This window comes from Homarus americanus, unplaced genomic scaffold (genome assembly GCF_018991925.1).
Source record: "Homarus americanus isolate GMGI-L3 unplaced genomic scaffold, GMGI_Hamer_2.0 scaffold34360, whole genome shotgun sequence".
Taxonomy (NCBI): domain Eukaryota; kingdom Metazoa; phylum Arthropoda; class Malacostraca; order Decapoda; family Nephropidae; genus Homarus; species Homarus americanus.
Genome location: NW_024739403.1, coordinates 1,204,808 through 1,224,168, shown reverse-complemented (window position 1 = coordinate 1,224,168; position 19,361 = coordinate 1,204,808). Strand labels below are relative to the sequence as shown.

The 19,361-nt window shown below is 37.6% G+C and overlaps 1 protein-coding gene across 1 annotated transcript in view; it reads left to right on the top strand.

The window, feature by feature from the left end:
* Positions 1 to 19,361, top strand: part of LOC121874694 (serine/threonine-protein kinase PLK4-like) — a 33,539-nt gene that overhangs the window by 558 nt on the left and 13,620 nt on the right. The window contains exons 2-5 of the mRNA XM_042378946.1: positions 7,646 to 7,741; positions 13,123 to 13,333; positions 13,598 to 13,796; positions 14,792 to 14,945. Coding sequence (XP_042234880.1) covers positions 7,646 to 7,741; positions 13,123 to 13,333; positions 13,598 to 13,796; positions 14,792 to 14,945 — 660 coding nt within the window. The remainder of the gene's footprint in view (positions 1 to 7,645; positions 7,742 to 13,122; positions 13,334 to 13,597; positions 13,797 to 14,791; positions 14,946 to 19,361) is intronic.

The following is a 19,361-nucleotide window of genomic DNA, read 5'->3' as shown; positions in this document are numbered from 1 at the left end:
ACAACTCTCTTGTTCTTTTTAATCTGGAGAATTGTTTTATACCTTTGATCAGTTGATTTAATGCTATGTTTTAGACTGGGTCATGGGTAATTAAATCGTGGTTTGTTTTCTTTAGGGTTTAACTAAAAGTAAATCTAGTGTTGGAGCCAAGGAAAAATTTCATTTGTATTTGCCTAAGGAATTGCAAGTACAGTACTGTGGCCTCTGCTTTTAGGGCTTGAGCAATTTGGCAAAGCAGTTGCAGAATTTTAGACTTGATAGGAATGGACCACTGAGTGATATACATTCATGATGAGGTTTGTTAGTGTTTAACATGTACATTACTGCTCACGACAAAAATCAGTAGCAATACTCTGGAGTACTAGTAACTATATGGGAAAAAAGGGTAAAATTTTAGTTTCGGTCATCCCTGTATTAAGATATCCAAACTAACCTAATGTAACCCAGATTATTATATCAGAACTCACTGATGAAAATATAGTAAGAATATAAACATCAAAACAAATAACGCATCAGTTGTCAAGTTCCCCGGTTTAGCCACAACTCCTTCTGATGGTAGTTGTGTTCTCATAATTACCTTTTTTCAGTATTATTTTAGTTTCGGTCGTTTGGGGAATCTTAGGGCCCGCTCTTCCTCCAGGTTAGGTTAGATATACATTAAGTTTGTTAGGATAGGTTGGGTTACGGTTAATATATATGACTAACCCACGGACGAGTTATTTTTATTACTGTTTATTTTCTTACATTATTTTTATCAGTGAGTTCTGATATGATAATCATTTATTGTGGAAATTGCTAATTTCATAGATAATTAGGCGCATAGGCGCGCACTAATTTGTCTTGCGGTTGGTAATGAGGCCATGCTCTGCTGAGGGGCTTCCCGCACCCGAGGCAGTTTGTTTTTCAGCATGTCGTGTGAAGGTTGTCGCTGATCTTACATGGACGTAATTTGTGAATTTTGGGGTAAAGACAACGAGACCCTTCAATTGTTTAAAGATCACAGCATTGTTCCTTTACATAGAGACTGTTTATTTTCTTACATTATTTTCATCAGTGAGTTCTGATATGATAATCATTTATTGTGGAACCCGCCAACACAGTAAATCACTCCGCCGCCCAGGGTGCACAGTACCGATGCGAACGTATCATCTTATGTCCAGAAAATTCCTCAAATCTCACCTTATCATATTAAGTTCTTTCTGTTTAATATAGCGGGGGATCCCGGGGGGGGGCTCGGCAAGGAAGTTTTTTATACCCACAAATGTTAAGTAACATTTATTTTTAAAATATCCATTTTTTAACATATTTCCACAAAGTACAACAGTGTTTTCATAATTGTTTTCAATCAATTTCGCTTGCTGGTTAGTCCTATATAATTATCATAATTTTTATGGAAATTTCTTCATTTGGTAGATAATCAGGTGACTAGGTGCGTACTACTTTGTCTTTCTTGGCATGATGTGGCGGTACACATCCAGTCATCTCCAATCGACGCCAGTGACCAGTGTATTTTTATGAGCCACATGGGTCGAGGTGCTGAACTCGTATCCACAAAATCCTAAAATTACATCATATAATAGTAAGTTCTTTCTGTTTAATATGCTGGGGGATCTGGAGGGTTGAGTTTCACAGCTAGGAAGGAAGTTAGGTAAGGTTAGGTAGATTTCTTTGGTTAGGTTGGTGTGGTCTTCCAACAATGCTTCTGATGCTTGTTATTCTTATCAACTAAGGTAGGTTTTGATTTAATTTAGAAATAACCAATTTTTAAAACATTTTCCATAACTAAGATTGTCCACTATAAAACAGTGAAATTACGGTATTTTGAAAATTGTTTTCTATGAAAAATCAGCGACTGTGAAGTCATAAATAATTACCGGAGTTGTTCGATTGTTATTATTTTAGTTTCGGTCATCCGGGGAGTCTTAGGGGGGTCTGGGGGAGCAAAGCCCGTCGTTAGGTTAGATGTAGGTTAGGTTAGGTTACATTAAGTTAGGTTGGTTAGGTGAGATTAATTTGGATATCTAAATATAGGGATGACCGAAAGGATAATTTTACCATTCGATTTTACTAATTTTTTTCATATGTTCTTATCACTATAGTTTTGTAAGTATTTTAGGTAATGTCTGAGAACTGCACTACCACCAGAAGGAGCTGTTCGATTTTGTTCATGTTTTCCACATACTATATGTTCTTATCATTATAGTAAGCATTTTAAAAGAGGCAAAATTTACTTAGTAAAAGTGACTGACAGCCCAAGTGGCTGACAAGCCGATCATTGGCAGAGATGGTAAAAGTAAAAAGTAATACCGTAGTAATAGAACCTGACCTAATGAACCAAAGAATCATACTTAACCTTACCTAACATCCTAGCCGGGGGGGCTGTGGATGTGAGAGTATGCTCGGACCAAATGGGTCGGTTGTAAGCAAACAGAGCAGATGACAACACGAAGTGACACGGCGGATTTTTCGGAGGAGTATTTATGGTAAATAAATAATTTCTTCACGTACAAAGTACATTGAGACATCATTTTAGTGTCATGTGATCCATTTTTCACCGTGTTTTACACCACGATTTCCCTTATCTTTCATGCCCTGCCTTCTACAAAGTTGTCGCCTCTTTTAAAATACTTCCTATAACGATAAGAACATCTTATGGAAAAACTGAACAAAACTGAACAACTCCTTCTGGTGTTAGTGGTTTCCTCATAAATTACTGAAAAAAATTGAAGAAGAAAACTTCTTGCCTCTAAAATATATAAAAGGGCGGAGGAATTGCAACTTTTGTACTTTGTTTTCCCCAAGTTTTTGTGGATTAAATATGGTCTGTATATACAAGAACTCACAGTTTTTGTCTGTTGACAGATGCTTCCTAACAACCCACCGAACACTCCCCAGTTACCTCTTCAAATATTACCTAAACTAATACTGTGCAGTACTTAACCTAGAACAAATCATATGCAGTAATGTATACAAGTTAATATGGCATTGCTGGAAGCTGACGCATTGATATAGATTCATGTTCAGGATGAAAATATGAAGAAAATTGTTGCAATTATTTCCATTTTGGCAGGGGGTATTTTAAAGGTAAGAAAGAAGTTTGCTTATAAAAACACTATCCTAAAGTTGTTGGTTATCATGAGTTGGTATTCCAGAATATTACATGACTTGACAGAAAAATAAAAAAGTAAATATAGTACAGTAAGTCCTTGCTAAACGTTGTGGTTCCGTTCCTGAAAATCGCAACGTTAATGGAAAGACTGGTAATGGAATTAATTTTCCCCTTAAGAAATAGATAAAATACGGGAGTTACGTTCCTGAGTCTCCCTTTGCCCATGAAATACATTACATATACAGAAATTCAATGGAATTTTTATGGAGAATAGTATACTGTATATATAAATAAACTAAATCATTTTGTATTGTACTCACTGATGGACAGAGGTGGTGGAGTGAGTGTGTGGTGGGTAGTGGAGTGGAGGAGGGTGGCGAGTCACTGAGACCTGGTGGGTGGCTCCTCCTCCCGGTTTAAAACCTCCATTTTATTATGTTGCTTCTTTACAACACAGGCATCGGTAGCATTTGATGGGTGCTTGGAAGCCATTTTGAATTGTTAGAGTACAGTCGGCCCTTAACATACGCGGGTTTAACTTACACGGATTTGCAAATACGCGGATTGCCGCTGGAGGAATATTCATTCAAAGGAATATACATTATTCAAATCGCGAGCCACACACACACACACACACACACACACACACACACACACACACACACACACACACACATCGCCCGCGCCACCCCGAGTTCCCGCGCTCCCTCAGTCAGTCAGTCTCGCTGTAACCACGCTTGTGTTGACATCAGCATTGTAGTTGCAAAAATATTACATTTCTGTGAATGTATAATATCAAGCACAGTATGAATAGAATATCACTAATATAAGAGTATTTTAACCGAAAACTATTAAAAAAAACGAGTAACATATCTTGAACATCGGAAGGTTATGTAAAGTCTTTTGTTTTCATGTAGTTTATCCTAATTTACATTGAAATACATTACGTTTCAGCAAAACCACTATTTATTTCTGAGAATATGGAAATGTAATATTTTTGCTGAAATGACTTACGTATTACAGTGGAAAGTGACGAAAGCAATGACTTTCGCATTCTTTCGTTCAAAAGATGTTACCATAATCGCTTTTCGAATGGTTTTCAGTTAAAAACTGTTGTACTGTATTACAATAATATTCTATCCTAATTCACTTGTGATGCAACAGTTTTTGAACTGAAAACCATTCGAAAAGCGATTACGGTAACATCTTTTGAACGAAAGAAAGCGAAAGTCATTGTTTTCGTCACGATTTTATCCCACTTTCCACTGTAATACGTATGTCATTTCAGCAAAAAATATTACATTTCCGTGAATGTATTATATCAAGCACAGTATGAATAGAATATCATTGTAATATAATAGTATTTTAACCGAAAACTATTAAAAAAAACGAGTAACATCTCTTGAACATCGGAAGGTTAGGTAAAGTCTTTTGTTTTCGTTATGTAATATATCCTATTTTACATTGAAATACATTACGTTTCAGCAAAACTACTATTTATTTCGGAGAATATATTCATTCAGGCGCAGTTTAGGTAAAATATACATGTGATGTAACAGTTTTTTAACTGAAAACGAATCGAAAAACACGTACCCTCTAGCCCTGTTCAAGGAGAGGACTGGGAGGAGCTGTTTGGTGCTGAAGACGATGACAAGGAAAATGATTTTGATGGATTTTAATGAAAATATTCAGAAATATGGTATCGTAGTACAGTATTTATTCAAGTGAATTAGGACAGAATATTATTGTATTACAACAGTATTTTAACTGAAAACCATTCAAAAAGCGATTAAGGTAAAATATTTTGAACAACGAAAGAAAGCGAAAGTCACTGTAATACGTACGTCATTTCAGCAAAAATATTACATTTCCATATTTATTTCTGAAAATATATTCACTCAGTCACAGTTAAGGTAAAATATACTTGTGATGTAATATTTTAATGAAAATACCCGGTATTTAGAAATACGGTATCGTAGTTTTCTTTTGTTTCAAATTTAATTAACAAAGATTGATGTTTCAAATGTAATGAACAAAAATTTATGTATCTATAAATAAACTTTAAAAAATGAATACTTTATGTTTTACATCGTCCTGTGCTACCATACCATGCAATTGGCTACTTTGGGCTTGCTATGATGACGCAAGAGATCTGCCCTGGCAACTGTACCGACACTCACAGCTGGTGGTGCATCGTTTCCATTGTTTACTGGTAGTTACTGGTAAATATTTTTCAACCTAACGAAACTATTACCCGTTTAGAGGTTGACCCCCAATTTTTTGCCAAAAAATGGTCTTAAAAACTCGAACTACACACAGGTATATATGGTAAATAAGGACATGGGGGGGGCCAGGGGTGTTTTTAGGGGGGGGGGGAGCAAAAATACGCGGATTCTTAACTTTCACGGGTATCTCTGTTACCTAACCCGCGCGTATGTTAAGGGCCGACTGTACAGTATTAAGAGCAAAAACACTTAAACACGCATGAACACTGTGGAAACCTAACAAAGACTGAGGAAAAGAATTCAAAAAATGTTCCCACTTTGTCTGGGTCTACATATACAGGTACTGTATAACTGCATTCTTCAAGCATCAGATCCGATACATCCACATGTCTTAAATTCAGATTTTGTAAAATGATAGAAAGGTGGTTGCAGTCTGCCTCTGGAACTCTTTTCTCTCTTCTACACTCTGACTTAATTTGATTTCTGTACCTAGCATACATCAACTCTTAGGCCCCGGGTGACGTTCGGGAACTTCCGCCTAATTTCCCGCCATTTTTTTTTTTTTTTTTTAATTTGGAAAAGTTGTTTTTTTCTCGATTTATCCCCGTGTGGGGGGGGGGGGTACTGCCAGCAGCACCCTAACCCTGGGCTTAAGGGTTAAAAGTCCTGTTCTTCAATAATTAATAAGTCTTGAAATTGAGGTTTCTTCTTAGCTTTTGCAATTGCCATTTGGTTCATGTCTTGGGTATACAGTAAGGTTCTGCTTAACAAATAACCAATTACAGGTACTGTAATGAGAATTCAATTTAGTGACATTGTGTTTTAGGGTATGAAAATTAAGTGAACAAATTTATATTCAATTTAACAAACAAAATTGTGAGTGAAAGACTGTTCATATATCTGCCTGGACCCTCAACACACTAGTTGTCATGTATTTTCCTTTTAATTTACACTTGGTCCTTTTATTATTTTTTTTCACTTAAACCACAAACAGCACTTTAAATTATATTTTAATACCATTTCTTCCTTATGATATCATAGAGGAAATATAACCAGATATGGTGGCCGGGGATGGGGGATGAATGTTATCATTTAGTGATACACACGTTTATGATCGTCATGTTCTCTACAGGTCATGGAGTTGTGTACAGTACTATAGTACAGCTCCTCCCCGACTTACGACGGGGTTAGGAACCCAAATCCAGGTCGTAAGTCGAAAATGCTTAAATAATACAGAGAAAATCTAAAATGGGTGTCTCTTTTTCTTCTCACCACCACAAAACTCACTTTTAAGCTTGCCAGCCATTTTAAAGTGAATTACAAATGAAAATTTTGTCAGTACACAGTGCAATCACTGATGTTGGGATTCGAAAATACGTAATTTGACAAAATTTTGGTACGACTGAGGTGGTCGTATGTCCGGGTGGCCGTCGAGTTGGTTGTAAGTCGGGGAGGAGCTACTTGAATACAGTATACTGTTACGATACAAAGTGAATTTTAACCCACCCCTCCCATAAATTCTTCAACCTGTTTAAAAAGGAAAATTACCTTAAAAGTTCAAACTTAATATTTATTTTCAAAAGTAACTAAAGCTGATGATGTAATTTTTTACAAACTACCCTGTACTTGTATACCCTGTATGTATACAACAAAAGAAATCAGAAAACTCAAGTAATAATAAATGGACATTAAATCCTATCCATCACACTATAATATATAATCACTAAATCCTAAACATTATAATATAAAAAAATAATAACTCTGGAGCAGTAAGAGTACACTAACACTCGATACTTATGGTTTAGGAGACAGGAGACCAGATGTTCACTTTACAGTCTATACTGTACTCAGTAACTGACTCTGGAGCACACCAGATTTTCCACCTCTTTACCAGGACCAATCACAGGGCTTCACATACTATGGTACTAAGACCAGCCAGTTATACCCCAGGCTGACTGATGGCCAGCACCATCTTGTGACCATAGTTGTCTCTACACAAACTGAGAAGTAGTTTATCATAATACTGTATCATGTTATTAAACCCACAACTATAAAAAAGACTGCAATGAAATGCATGTTAGAAGGATTGTGATGCATTAGCACAGATAAACATCATCATCAGTGGTTGATCTGATGTTTAAATTTTTGGTTACCTATTGTAGCTAGGTGTTGATAGTTTTAATCATTATTGGGTGTCAACCGTGTCTAATATGCACTATATTGTTAATTAGCTCTTTGTCACATGGTAAACTGTCTTATAATCAGAGGAGATATTTATTGTTTATAACATCTTAACCATTTTTTTTTTCAGGAATATGATGTAGGACAGCAAATTGGTAGGGGTGGTTTTGCCACTGTGTATTGTGCCAGGTGCCGCAACACAGACAGAGATGTGGCCATCAAGAAGGTGAAGTTTTTATTTTTTATAGCATTTGAAGATCACCTTATCATTGCAATTACAGTGAAACCTCTATAAAATGGACTCCACTCTCCATGCAACAATCCATTAGATGGAGGGTTTCACATTTAACGGGCCCTCGATATAACGGAATTTCCTCTCCATAATATAGTCGTCCGTTAAATAGAGATTTCACTGTAGCTACAGATGTAGAAGGATAAAGAGTGAATAAGATGTAGAATGTTTAAGAGTGATTCAAATATAGAAGGATATAGTAAATAATAAGAGAAAATGATTTAGAGGAGAAAATATGAAGAAAAAATTATACTATACGGTATAGATCAGAAACTCAGATGAAGAATGTTTATACAGTACTACTGTAGAGGAATGAATAATATAAAGTACTTAGAAGTAACAGTGTAGATTTGTAAACTACAGAAAGTAGGAATGAGAAAACTGCTATTGTGGAATAAAGTTGTTTATAAACGAGTCACTAAAAAATAAGAAATATATTACACCATGTACAGTATGTTTAAAAACGAGTCACTAAAAAATAAGAAATATATTACACCATGTATGTATTAATGTATCATATAACCTAAGGAATTATTAGAGATAACAGTACTGTACATTATTATTTTTTTTTTTACTGTAATGCGTCATTTCTTGTTGACAATCTCCTCTTGTTTTAACTAATGGATGATAGGTTTTTCAGATATAGGGAATTAAGTCTTTTTCAATCATTTAAGATATTGATGAATGTTACTACAAGATACTGATATACGTAGAAGACTTTTCATTTGTTTCTTTTTTTTTTTAGTACCCTATAGTAGATAAGTAGTCTATCAAACACGAGGTACTACCGCCTGGGAAGATATTGGAAGCATAATGTGTTGTCTAATGGTAGACCCTGCTGCCATATGGCATCACGAAAATTGTGACCAAGTCCCAGGTTGCTGAGCTGACTTTCTGCCCCATTTACACACAATTGCAGGGTCTCAATTGTTTCTCTTACTATTGACAACACAACATACATATATTGTTTCTCACTTTTGATTTTTATAATTTTTGTATTTATTATTATTATTGTTATTATTATTATTATTATTATTATTATTATTATTAATATTATTATTACTATTATTATTACAGTGTTATTATTACAGTATCATTATTATTTTATTATTTTATTTAAAAAAATTTATTTTCTATTATAGATTTTATTTACTCTATTATTATTATTATTATTATTATTATTATTATTATTATTATTATTATTATTATTATTATTATTATTATTATTATTATTGTTATTACGGCTCCGATGTGGGCCAGTGAATTTTGACCGGGTGAGCTAATCCCCTTAAAAAAATTAAATAAATAAATAAATATAATAATACAGGGTAATAATAATAATATAATTTCTCACTGGATCTTTTTTTCTTTTATTTTTTTATTTTTGTATATTCATGGTTCTATATTATTATTATTATTATTATTATTTTATTTTAATTTATTATAATTTTTATTGATGTTTATTATTATTATTATTATTATTATTATTATTTTTTTTTTTTTTGCCTCCAGGCCCTGATGTGGGTCATTGATCTGTGCCTGGGTGAGCTAATCCCCATTAAAAAAAAAATCAGGGTCATGGCAGTCAACAACGGATTTAGTTTGTGGATTAGGTTGCAGTTCATCTTAAAAAAAAAATAGGCAGTTATGTCTGGTGCCAAAAGCTTCATAAACATATACAGTTGGGTCTTCATTTACGCGGTCAATTGAACTTGTGGAGTACTGCGTAAAATGAGAAACGCGTAAATGAAATAACAGAACATATGGGATTAATTGAAATAGAGACTGGGCCGACCCCCACACTCCACTTTTTCTGACACAATACGTACGTTGTAGTAAAAATAGTATCTTAACTTTATGATGGTATGCACACACACACATAATATAGAAGAGAAATATCAATAAGAGAATACTATACTGTACCAGGTAAAAGAAAAATCAAGGTTTAACACTTACGTTAGGTTAGGTTAGAAAAAAAATCAAGGTTTAACACTTACGTAAGGTTAGAAAAAATCAAGGTTAGGTTAGGTTTAACACTTACGTTAGTAGAAGAGATTGGGTCGGCATATGTTGATGGAGGCTGGTTCTGAGGCAGAGGGCAGATTACTGGCCCTTAGGTGAATCACCCTCACTATCCACCATAGTTGTCAGGGCCTCCCTGACAAATCCCTCAAAGTCCATAGCGTCACTGGCATGGGCTGGCTGTGGTGGGTTGCGGGCGAAGAAGTCCGTGATGTTACGCTGATGGCTAGTCTTGATGTTGTCGTGATACACCTTGATGTACGGCTCCATAGTCTGCAACAGCTGGTTATTGAAGACTTCATAGCGGTGATCGTCAGGGTCGTTGGAAAGGATGAGCTTGAGTTTCTCTGCAAACTCGATGGCATCCTTAACATTACCATGCGTTAACTTGTGTTCTTGGGATGACTCACCACCTGCCTCTTCACTGACGTTATCGTCTTCTAACATAATGTCGTCGTTGGTGGTCTCGGAGAAGCCTGCAGCTGTAACACTGCGCAGCTTCTCTTGCAAGGTCCACTGCCACTGCAACAGACTGAACTTCACCAGTCACAGGTTGACTCTGCCTCCCACCTGGGATACCTTGCAACACATGCCGCCATGCGTGACGAATTGTTGCCACAGACAGCTGCTCCCATGCCTCCACCAAGAAATCAACAGCTTTCTTTACGTTAAATTTCTTCCAAAACTGTTTGACGCGAACTTCTTGATCCGCCTCTTGTTCCTCGTCGTTGCTCTGGCTATCGCTATCGGTGTCACCCAGGTTACACAACTCATCCTTGGTGTTGGTACAGTCGTTCAGGAGCTTAAACTTCTTTGTAGAGAATGCAGCCTTAACGTTGCATATCAACTCCTGGTCCATGGGCTGGATTAATGACGTAGTGTTGGAAGGAAGGAAGACCACTTTTACGTTGGGGTGACGATCCAACAGTAGGGGCAAGTGAACTGGTGCGTTGTCAAGGAGCAACAAAATGTTGAATGGAACATTCTGTTGCTCGCAGAATTTCTTGACGTCGGGAACGAAACAGTCGTCAAACCAGGAGAGGGACAGAGCAGTGAACATCCACGCCTTACGTGCGGTTAGCCAGTGGACATTTAGCTTGGTCATGTCCATGTTCTTGTAGGCGTGCGGCTTGCGGGCTGTGTGGATCACCGATAACTTGAGTTTACAGGTACCGGAGGCATTGGTGGTAAACAGGACGGTGATGCGCTCCTTCTGCAACTTCCGGCCCCGACACTTGCTGGCAGACTTGACAACGAAGGTCTTGGAAGGTAACTTTTTCCAAAACAGACCGGATTCATCCATGTTGAACACCTGGTCGTCGGTGTACTGTCCTTCCTCCATAACTTCTCGTAAGAATGGAGGAAAATCACTAGCCTCAACACGGTCAGCACTCGCTCCTTCACCACCAATGTTAATGTTGGTGATCTTGTTCCTCTTCTTAAACCCTTGCAGCCACCCAGAGGAAGCAGTGAAGGGTTTGGGCTCTGCAATTCCCATCTTACGTGCCACTGCTACGTACAGTTCACGTGCGTAGTCCTGAACTGACCGTGTGTCCACCGCCATGTTCCGTCTTGCCTGACGAATCAAGTAGCTCACAAGTAAATTCTCCGTCTTGAGCAGCACCTTGTTCTGGCAGTACTTCACCATTGAAGCACCTGCAGACTTTGTGATGTTCATGTGTTTTTTTTTATCTTGGCTGCATCCTTCTTGATCGTCCTGAGCGTCGATTCGTTCACGCCATGCTGGCGCGCCAAATCAACTTGTCTCGTTCCTTTTTCTAAATCTTGTACGATCTTGCACTTAACTTCGTAACTTAGGGAACGTCGTATCTTCTTTGGCTGGGGGCGGCTGGGTCCAGGTAATGCAAGGTTTTTCTGTGGTGGTGGAGGTCCATTGGAAGCCATTCCTACGAGATTAGTGGGCACAATAGAACACAGTTTACACGGAGTGACTGAGAGGAGAGCGACTGACGCAGCTAGGTCAGCTGCTTCTTCCTTCCCGTGGCAGGGCACGTCATATTACATTAAACCAATCACAGCTAGCGGGGGAGGGAGGTAAGGATGCGTGGCCCAATCACAGTCCGATACGTCATATGACGTCACCGATAACGCAACAGCGACATACTGCGCAACCTTACTCGCGCCGCTTGCCCAAGCATGGCGAGAGGTTTGAATCCAAAAATGGCGCGGCCGGACCGCCAGCTGCTCTCCGCATAAATGACCAAATTTATCGCGTAATTAAAGCATTTCAATTCTGGCAAGGCACCGCGTAAATGACCAAACGCGTAAACAAAAACCGCGTAAATCCAGACTCAACTGTATACAGTTTACAGGGTACATTGCACTAAGTGATATGTGTGGATCTTAACACTCTTGAGGGTTTCATACACAAATTTGTATATGAACTAAAAAAATTACAATAAAATATGATTTTGTTTGTTTGTAGATTGCCTCCAAGGTTATGTGAGTGACCACATAACAGCACAGGACATAACTTTGACCCACATTTCCCACCATTTTCTCACAGCTTCTGCTGATTTCTCATTCATCACAGTGATTTCACTTACTGATAACAGTGTTGTGATAGTTTTGAACCATGCCTCAGGTTACTGGTGAAGGTGGAGGGGTGGGAAAACATAAAAAGTGCAAGGAGACTGCACCACATTGTGATAGTGTGGTGCCTCCTGAGGCCTCTCCCAGTGTCCCTGACCCTTCTAGTGCAAGTGATAATTTGTCTGGCCCGTCAACAAACAGTGATCATCAGAATGCACAATGTACACCACTATTACCTCAAGAAATATTGATTTTTTCACAACTTTTCTTCTATCACTATTTTTTGGTAAACATGTACACTTTATAATGGAATAAGTTTATTATTGCAATCACATGAAATAACGAAGGTATAAAGTGATGTTTTTAAACATTTTCATTAAGTATTAACAAAAATTTATTCTACTCACACTTACGTATATAAATAATTTTATTTTTGTGATTACTCATATGAAACTGTTTTGCAACAAACCCCACCTTTTTATCTAAAAAAATGAGCTTGCTATGACTCATTACATACAATTATCTCTCGTTTGGTGCAGTCAAGTTTGGTGAGGTTAGTGACCAGCCAGACCCTGAGCGTCTCCTGGAGAGCACCTCCCTAAACCCAAGAGTGTTAAATTAAAATGGCCATCAAGAAAAACTATATTTGACTGAAACTTACCAGACAGTGGTTTACATTGATACCCCCTCCCTTTTATAACCTTCTAAGTTACATAATGGATTTATTTTTACATATTCAGATCAACAAGAGTGAGATCACTGCAGGTGGTCTTATCAACAGAGTACGCCAGGAAGTTACTATTCACTCCCGTCTTTGTCACCCATCGATACTCAGGCTTTATACATTCTTTGAAGATGAGCAGTTTGTTTATCTTGTATTAGAACTTTGTGTTAAAGGAGAACTGCAGAAGCATTTAAAAGATTTAAGAAGAGTTCTCACTGAGGATGAAGGTTTGTTAATTTTATTTAAGTTATTAAAAGATATGGATATTTAATTACTTTATATTTCTGTGCATGTATTAATGATTTCACATTTTTATCTTCATTAAGAGTAAGTACTTTTCATTTTCCAAATCACTTATTTTATGTATACGACTTATTTAAAGTGGTAGTAGCGTGTACATGATCCCCAAAACTGTATTGAAGCAGAAATTTGAAAGTTCTGTATTTACATGATTACTCGTGAATCGTTATTGTCCTCTTTTTCACAATTAGCACGGGAGTACTTGGGCCAGATTGTGGCAGGGATGCTGTACCTACACTCCCAGTCCATTATGCATCGTGATCTCACACTTTCAAATATCCTTCTTGATAATCATGGACGAATCAAAATCGCTGACTTTGGACTTGCTACACAGCTACGACGCCCTGATGACCGACACACCACAATGTGTGGCACACCAAATTACATCAGGTGAGGTCTTTGTAGGAATCTTTTACAGAAATTTAACTCCATAAGTTGCACACTAAAAGCTACATCGAGTCCTGAGTATTTAGTTGGTAATTTTAGAAGTCACAAGGTGGAACTTGTGGTATTCTTGCATAACTAACACAAAAGCCATTTTCTTTAAAATTTCATTTACTGATGGTGACTTTACAGTTCCAATGCTTCCACCAATCAGCAATGGATTGATCTTTAAACCTGAGAAACATCCTACAATTTAAATGGGAGTCAGCTTTTCATTGCTACAAGTTCATCTAAATCTCTAGTGATTTGGGTTAACAGTAGAAAAAAGAGAACTCCCCTCTACAGTCATAATATACAGTCCAAGAGTCAGACTCTCATACAAAGCCCATCCTGTAGCTCTTTCAGGTGTACTCCATAGAAAGATATAAGGTAGGTCCCTATATCCAACACATTATCAGTAGAGTTTCCTTTATTTCACACTGAAGAGATTTTCATTCACAGAGTGATCCTCAATCTTTAATGTACTGTATTTCATTTCAGTTATGAAGATAAAATTTAAAACTTGGCTCTTGAATTCTCTTTGACAATAAATTTACTGTACTTAGGTCTCTAATTGAACAGAAAATGTACCCAGCAAATCTTTCTTCTTTCAGTGAGTTGTTGTATACTGGTGTATTAGTGCTGATAGCGGATAGTATTTAAGAAGCAGTGGAGAAATGGAAGGAGTGAATGTGGCAAACACAAAAATTTTGATTAGTGGTATGGGTGAGGGACCCTTGGTGGAAAGTGAAAGCACCTTTTCTTCTTGTGAAAGGAAAGATGTATATAACCAGTATGAGAAATGTGATGTTGTATGGGAGTGAAACATGGGTATTTAAAGAGAATGATATACAATATGTAGGCTTGAGTGAGTTGAAATGTGGATGGTGAGATGGAGGTGATATTAAATACTCATAACTCAGTACAGTACTTGCTCATAATTATCTACAATTATTTTACAGCCCAGAAGTAGTAACTCGCAGCCCCCATGGCCTGGAGGCAGATGTGTGGGGTTTAGGATGCATGTTATTTATCATGCTCACTGGCCGTCCTCCATTTGATTCCAAAGGCGTGAAGGAAGTTATCTTTACCAACGTTGTCATGGGTGATTATAAGGTATGTAAAGCTAATTTGTATTGTTTCAGGATATTAGTACAGGTTGTCCTCATTTATGCCAGGGGATGCATTCCTAAAAATTATCCTATACAGTATGTGAATCTCTGATCACAAATTATTCCTAGGTAATATGCATACGCATATACAGGTATGGGATCATTTATCCAGCATGCTTGGGACCTTCAGGTTACCGGATAGGTTTTGTTTTTCTGAATTTGGAGTGCCAGGCCTAAAATGTACAATAAGCCCTCAATAATATAATTGACTGTGTTAACCCAATGTTCAGATCACTAGATTCACCCCTAAAATTAACTTTTAAGTGTACACTGTAACTTTAAAAACTTAAAACTGTAAGCATATAAATAGCAATAATGAAAGCATTAAAATAGTACAGTAATAATGAAAGCATAAAAGAGCAAAAATTAGTGTACACACTGTGTCGCAGTCTCCCCTGATACTTGCTTTAGCAACGGTGCTGCGTTGCAGACCCTCTGACTTCCCCACGGTGGAAACCCGTAGATATGTAAAACTTATGCCTTTTGATAATTATTTATTTTATTTCCTTTCGCTCTTTCTGTATGTAGGATTGTGTGTGCATGCAACTTGAAAAATAAAATTATGTGTCTCTACCCAAAATTATTAGTTGAAAAATAATTTATACCTTCTGATAATTATTATTATTTTTTCACTTTCTATATGTAAAATTGAGTGTGTATGTAACTGAATAAAGAAAATGAAGAAAATTACCGTACACATACAGTATCTCCCCAAAATTACAGTTGAAAAATAACCGTAACATAACATACAGCTCACAGGTAGGGAATGGTTAAAAGAATCCCCGCTCGGCCTGGGAATCACTTAGTGCTCATTTTAAACAGTTCCACATTAATCTCCCTGTTAGCCAGAATCCCTGGTCCCTGGAACTCTCCAATAACCAGAATTGATATTGATTCGGACAAATTCTGGGAAAACTGCATCCATTCTGGGCATGGGAAAGAGTTTCCCATGCCATTGTACAAGGTTGTTCCTTTGCAAGCTGCTGTTTTTTGCATAAAATTTGTATTGTGCAGTACTATGCATTACTGTACCAGAACACAATCAGCCAAGAATATAGTGTTAAAGCAGTGTTAAGATGCAAAAAGTGATTACAGTTACATATACAAGTACTGTACTGTACATTCAGTAAGTGTGAAAGTACTATATGTTCAGGAAAAGGGAAACACTGGAGATCTTAGCTTTTGTCTTTATTCAAGCCATCTAAAGGTCAGGTCAATAACATGAGACCCACTCATCCCCCACCCTACCTGCACTGCAAATGAGAGAAGAGCTTATATACAATAGGGGATCTGGCATTGCATCCATTTTAACACAATTTTAGCTTTAGCGGCAACAGCCCCTCCAGTAGTCCGTTATCCTGAGTGATATACATAGTACATACATAAATACAGAGGGTCCCCAGGTTACGAACGGGTTCCGTTCCTGAGGACGTTCTTAAGTCGGATTTGTACATAAATCGGAACACATGCTATGTACAGTAGCTAAAACAACTATCTGTGCATACTTTGAGGGAAACAATATGAAACCATGGACGATAAGTTTTGGTATATGAGGGCTGTCACTAGTCAAACGTAAAATTTTTTAGCATATCGACTCCCACCTGCACAGATACAGTCAACCCTCACTTTACACGGTTAATGTAACCCACAGGGTGCCGCGGAAAGTGAAGAACGCTTAAAGTGAATAACGTAACATATGGGATTAATTGAAATAGAGTCCGGGCCGACCCCCAAACTCCACTTTTTGACGACACACAACTATGTTGTAGTAAAAATTTTATCTTAACTTTATGATGGTATGCACACACAATTAATAATTAAGAGAAATATCAATAATATTAGGTTTTTTAACACTTACATTAGTAGAAAAGATGGCTGGGCACACGGGGATGGGCGGTTGGTTCCGAGGCAGAGGGCAGATTATTGGCCCTCACCTGTATCACTTGTATCAATTGTATCACTATCCACCACAGAGGCTTGCAGGGCCTCTTTGTCAAACCCCCCAAAGTTCATATAAGTCCATATCCTCACTATAATTATCACAATCACTGACTTGGGCCGGTTGTGGTGGGTGGCTGGTGAAGAACTGGTAATGTTTTGATGACTGGGCGACCTTGTGCGCACCATGTTCGCGCCGCTTACACAACATGGCGGATGGCGGGAGGTTTGGATAAAAAAATGGCGCGGCTCGCCAGCCGCTCTCCGCATAATGGGGTACACGCACCGCGGAATGTGAGCATGTTAGGTTCCGGCAGGGCACCACTTAAACGTGGAAACGCAGAATGTGGGACCGCGTAAAGTGAGGGTTGACTGTAGTTGTTTTAACTACTGTACAGACAGTACCATACTTACAGAATTTTTTTTAAATCCCACTATATCATAGCCAAAGTCCTTATATACATCTAAAATCACTTAATTTAAAAGAAAAAAAGGAATAGAATGACAAAATGCAGTAGTTGATGAAAGTAAAAACTTAAGTCATCAGGTAAATATAATACTGTAAATTTCAAGTTTAACCCCTATGAGTTTTGTTTGATGGGTTAAAATCATCATCCTTGTCTAGAATTCTACCATACGTGTGTGTCGGTTCACTAATACCAATGATTTGAACACCATCATATGCACTTAGTGAGGTAAGTCTCTTACTACAGTATTGGTGTTTTGTGGTGAGGTCACCCAGTTTCTTGTGTAGTGTTCAAGCCACTAATTAGGATGATGGGTTCAGTATGTATGAATTGATGATAGCAGTTAGTATGGAAGAGGTAGTGGAAAATTTTAAGTAATGGAAAGGTGGAATAGAGTCAATGGGGGTGAGAGTGAATGTGGCAAAAACAAAAGGAAGCTATTGTCTTTATTGAGAAACTTATATTTGCTCTAAAGGAAAGTTGTATGCAACTGGTGTGAGAAATGGGTTCTATATGGCATTGAAAAATGAGCAGTTAAAACAGATGACATAGCTATGTAGTTTTTAGCAAGCTGAAATTAGAATGGTGAGATTCATGTGTAATGTGACACTGAAAGCTAGAAAACCTTGTTCAGAGCTCGGAGGGCAGGTGGGTATTGGCAAGGCTTTGCATATAGGAACGCTGAGATGGTTTGGGCATGTGGAGAGAAAGGAAATCATTTAGTTCAAGAAATGTATAAGCTTGAAAGTGTAGGGGAGAAGAACCTGGGTTAGGTCGAGAATGACATGGGGACATATGAGATATGACCTCAGAAATTAGACCCTGATGAGAGAGACTGCAATAGCTCATGCAACATGGAGAGCTGCCAACAGGTAATCATAGCAAACCCATGCAATCATGGAGAATATATGAAATGGTGATACAATATTATGTTTTTTCGTGGAAGGCCTGGCTTCACTTACCGTAGGAGCTTAATTTACAACTGGAACATTATTAAAAAAAAAAAGTTTGAGGGTGCTTGTAAATTAAACTAGGGGCACCTGTGGGCCACTTAGCAATGCATCACTTTATTTTATGGAAACAAAATATAATGGTTCATTTTTTTTTACAGACTAATTTTAATTTTTGAGGGCTTTGAAGGTAATATCATGAATGTCTTTTATATCACGGCAAATATAACCGAGGAGCAATATATTTCCTTTGTCACATACCGTACCAGTTATCAAGTTACAGTAGGCTCTCGCCAATAACGACTTCCACAATAACGTTTTCGACAATAACGGTAAGTTACAATAGATACCCATTTTCGATAATAACGTCTGGATTCTCTTGAATAACGGAAATTTCGCGGGAAGCGTCTGAGCGCATCAATGATAGCATTTGTTTGCCGCCATGTTGATGACGTAGTTGTCCACTCCGCCTCACTCTCACTCTCACACACGCTCAGTGGAATACAGCGCTGCGCCCACGTGTGAGATTTTCGCCACTATAACCAGCGGTTGTTAGGGTCGGTGATCAATAATGGCTTCCGCATTTTAGCCTGTGGGGGCTAGGGGAGGTGGTGGAGGGAGTGATTTGCCACCTGAATGACTGGGAACTTTTAAAGTGAGGAAATTGAACTGTCCTGAGTCTACAGTGTGAAATATTAAGAGGAACTTAGAGGAGACCAAGAAGAGTATTTTGCTGGCTAAAAATATTTCGGTAGTGATGGAAATGCGAGGCGAGCTATGAATGATAAAGGCGATAGAAACAGGTTGTTAGTTATAACAGAGCATTTTCTTGTGAAATGGTTAGCTTGTAGAATGAAAGACAGTGCAATTGTTAGCGGCCCTCAGATACGGAACAATCATCACACCAAGCACCTCAAAAACTAAGTGTTATATTACTCAAACTCTTTATTTTGATGATTGAATAGCAATTCTTTTTATTTAAGCGAACAAAAAGTGTTAGGAGGG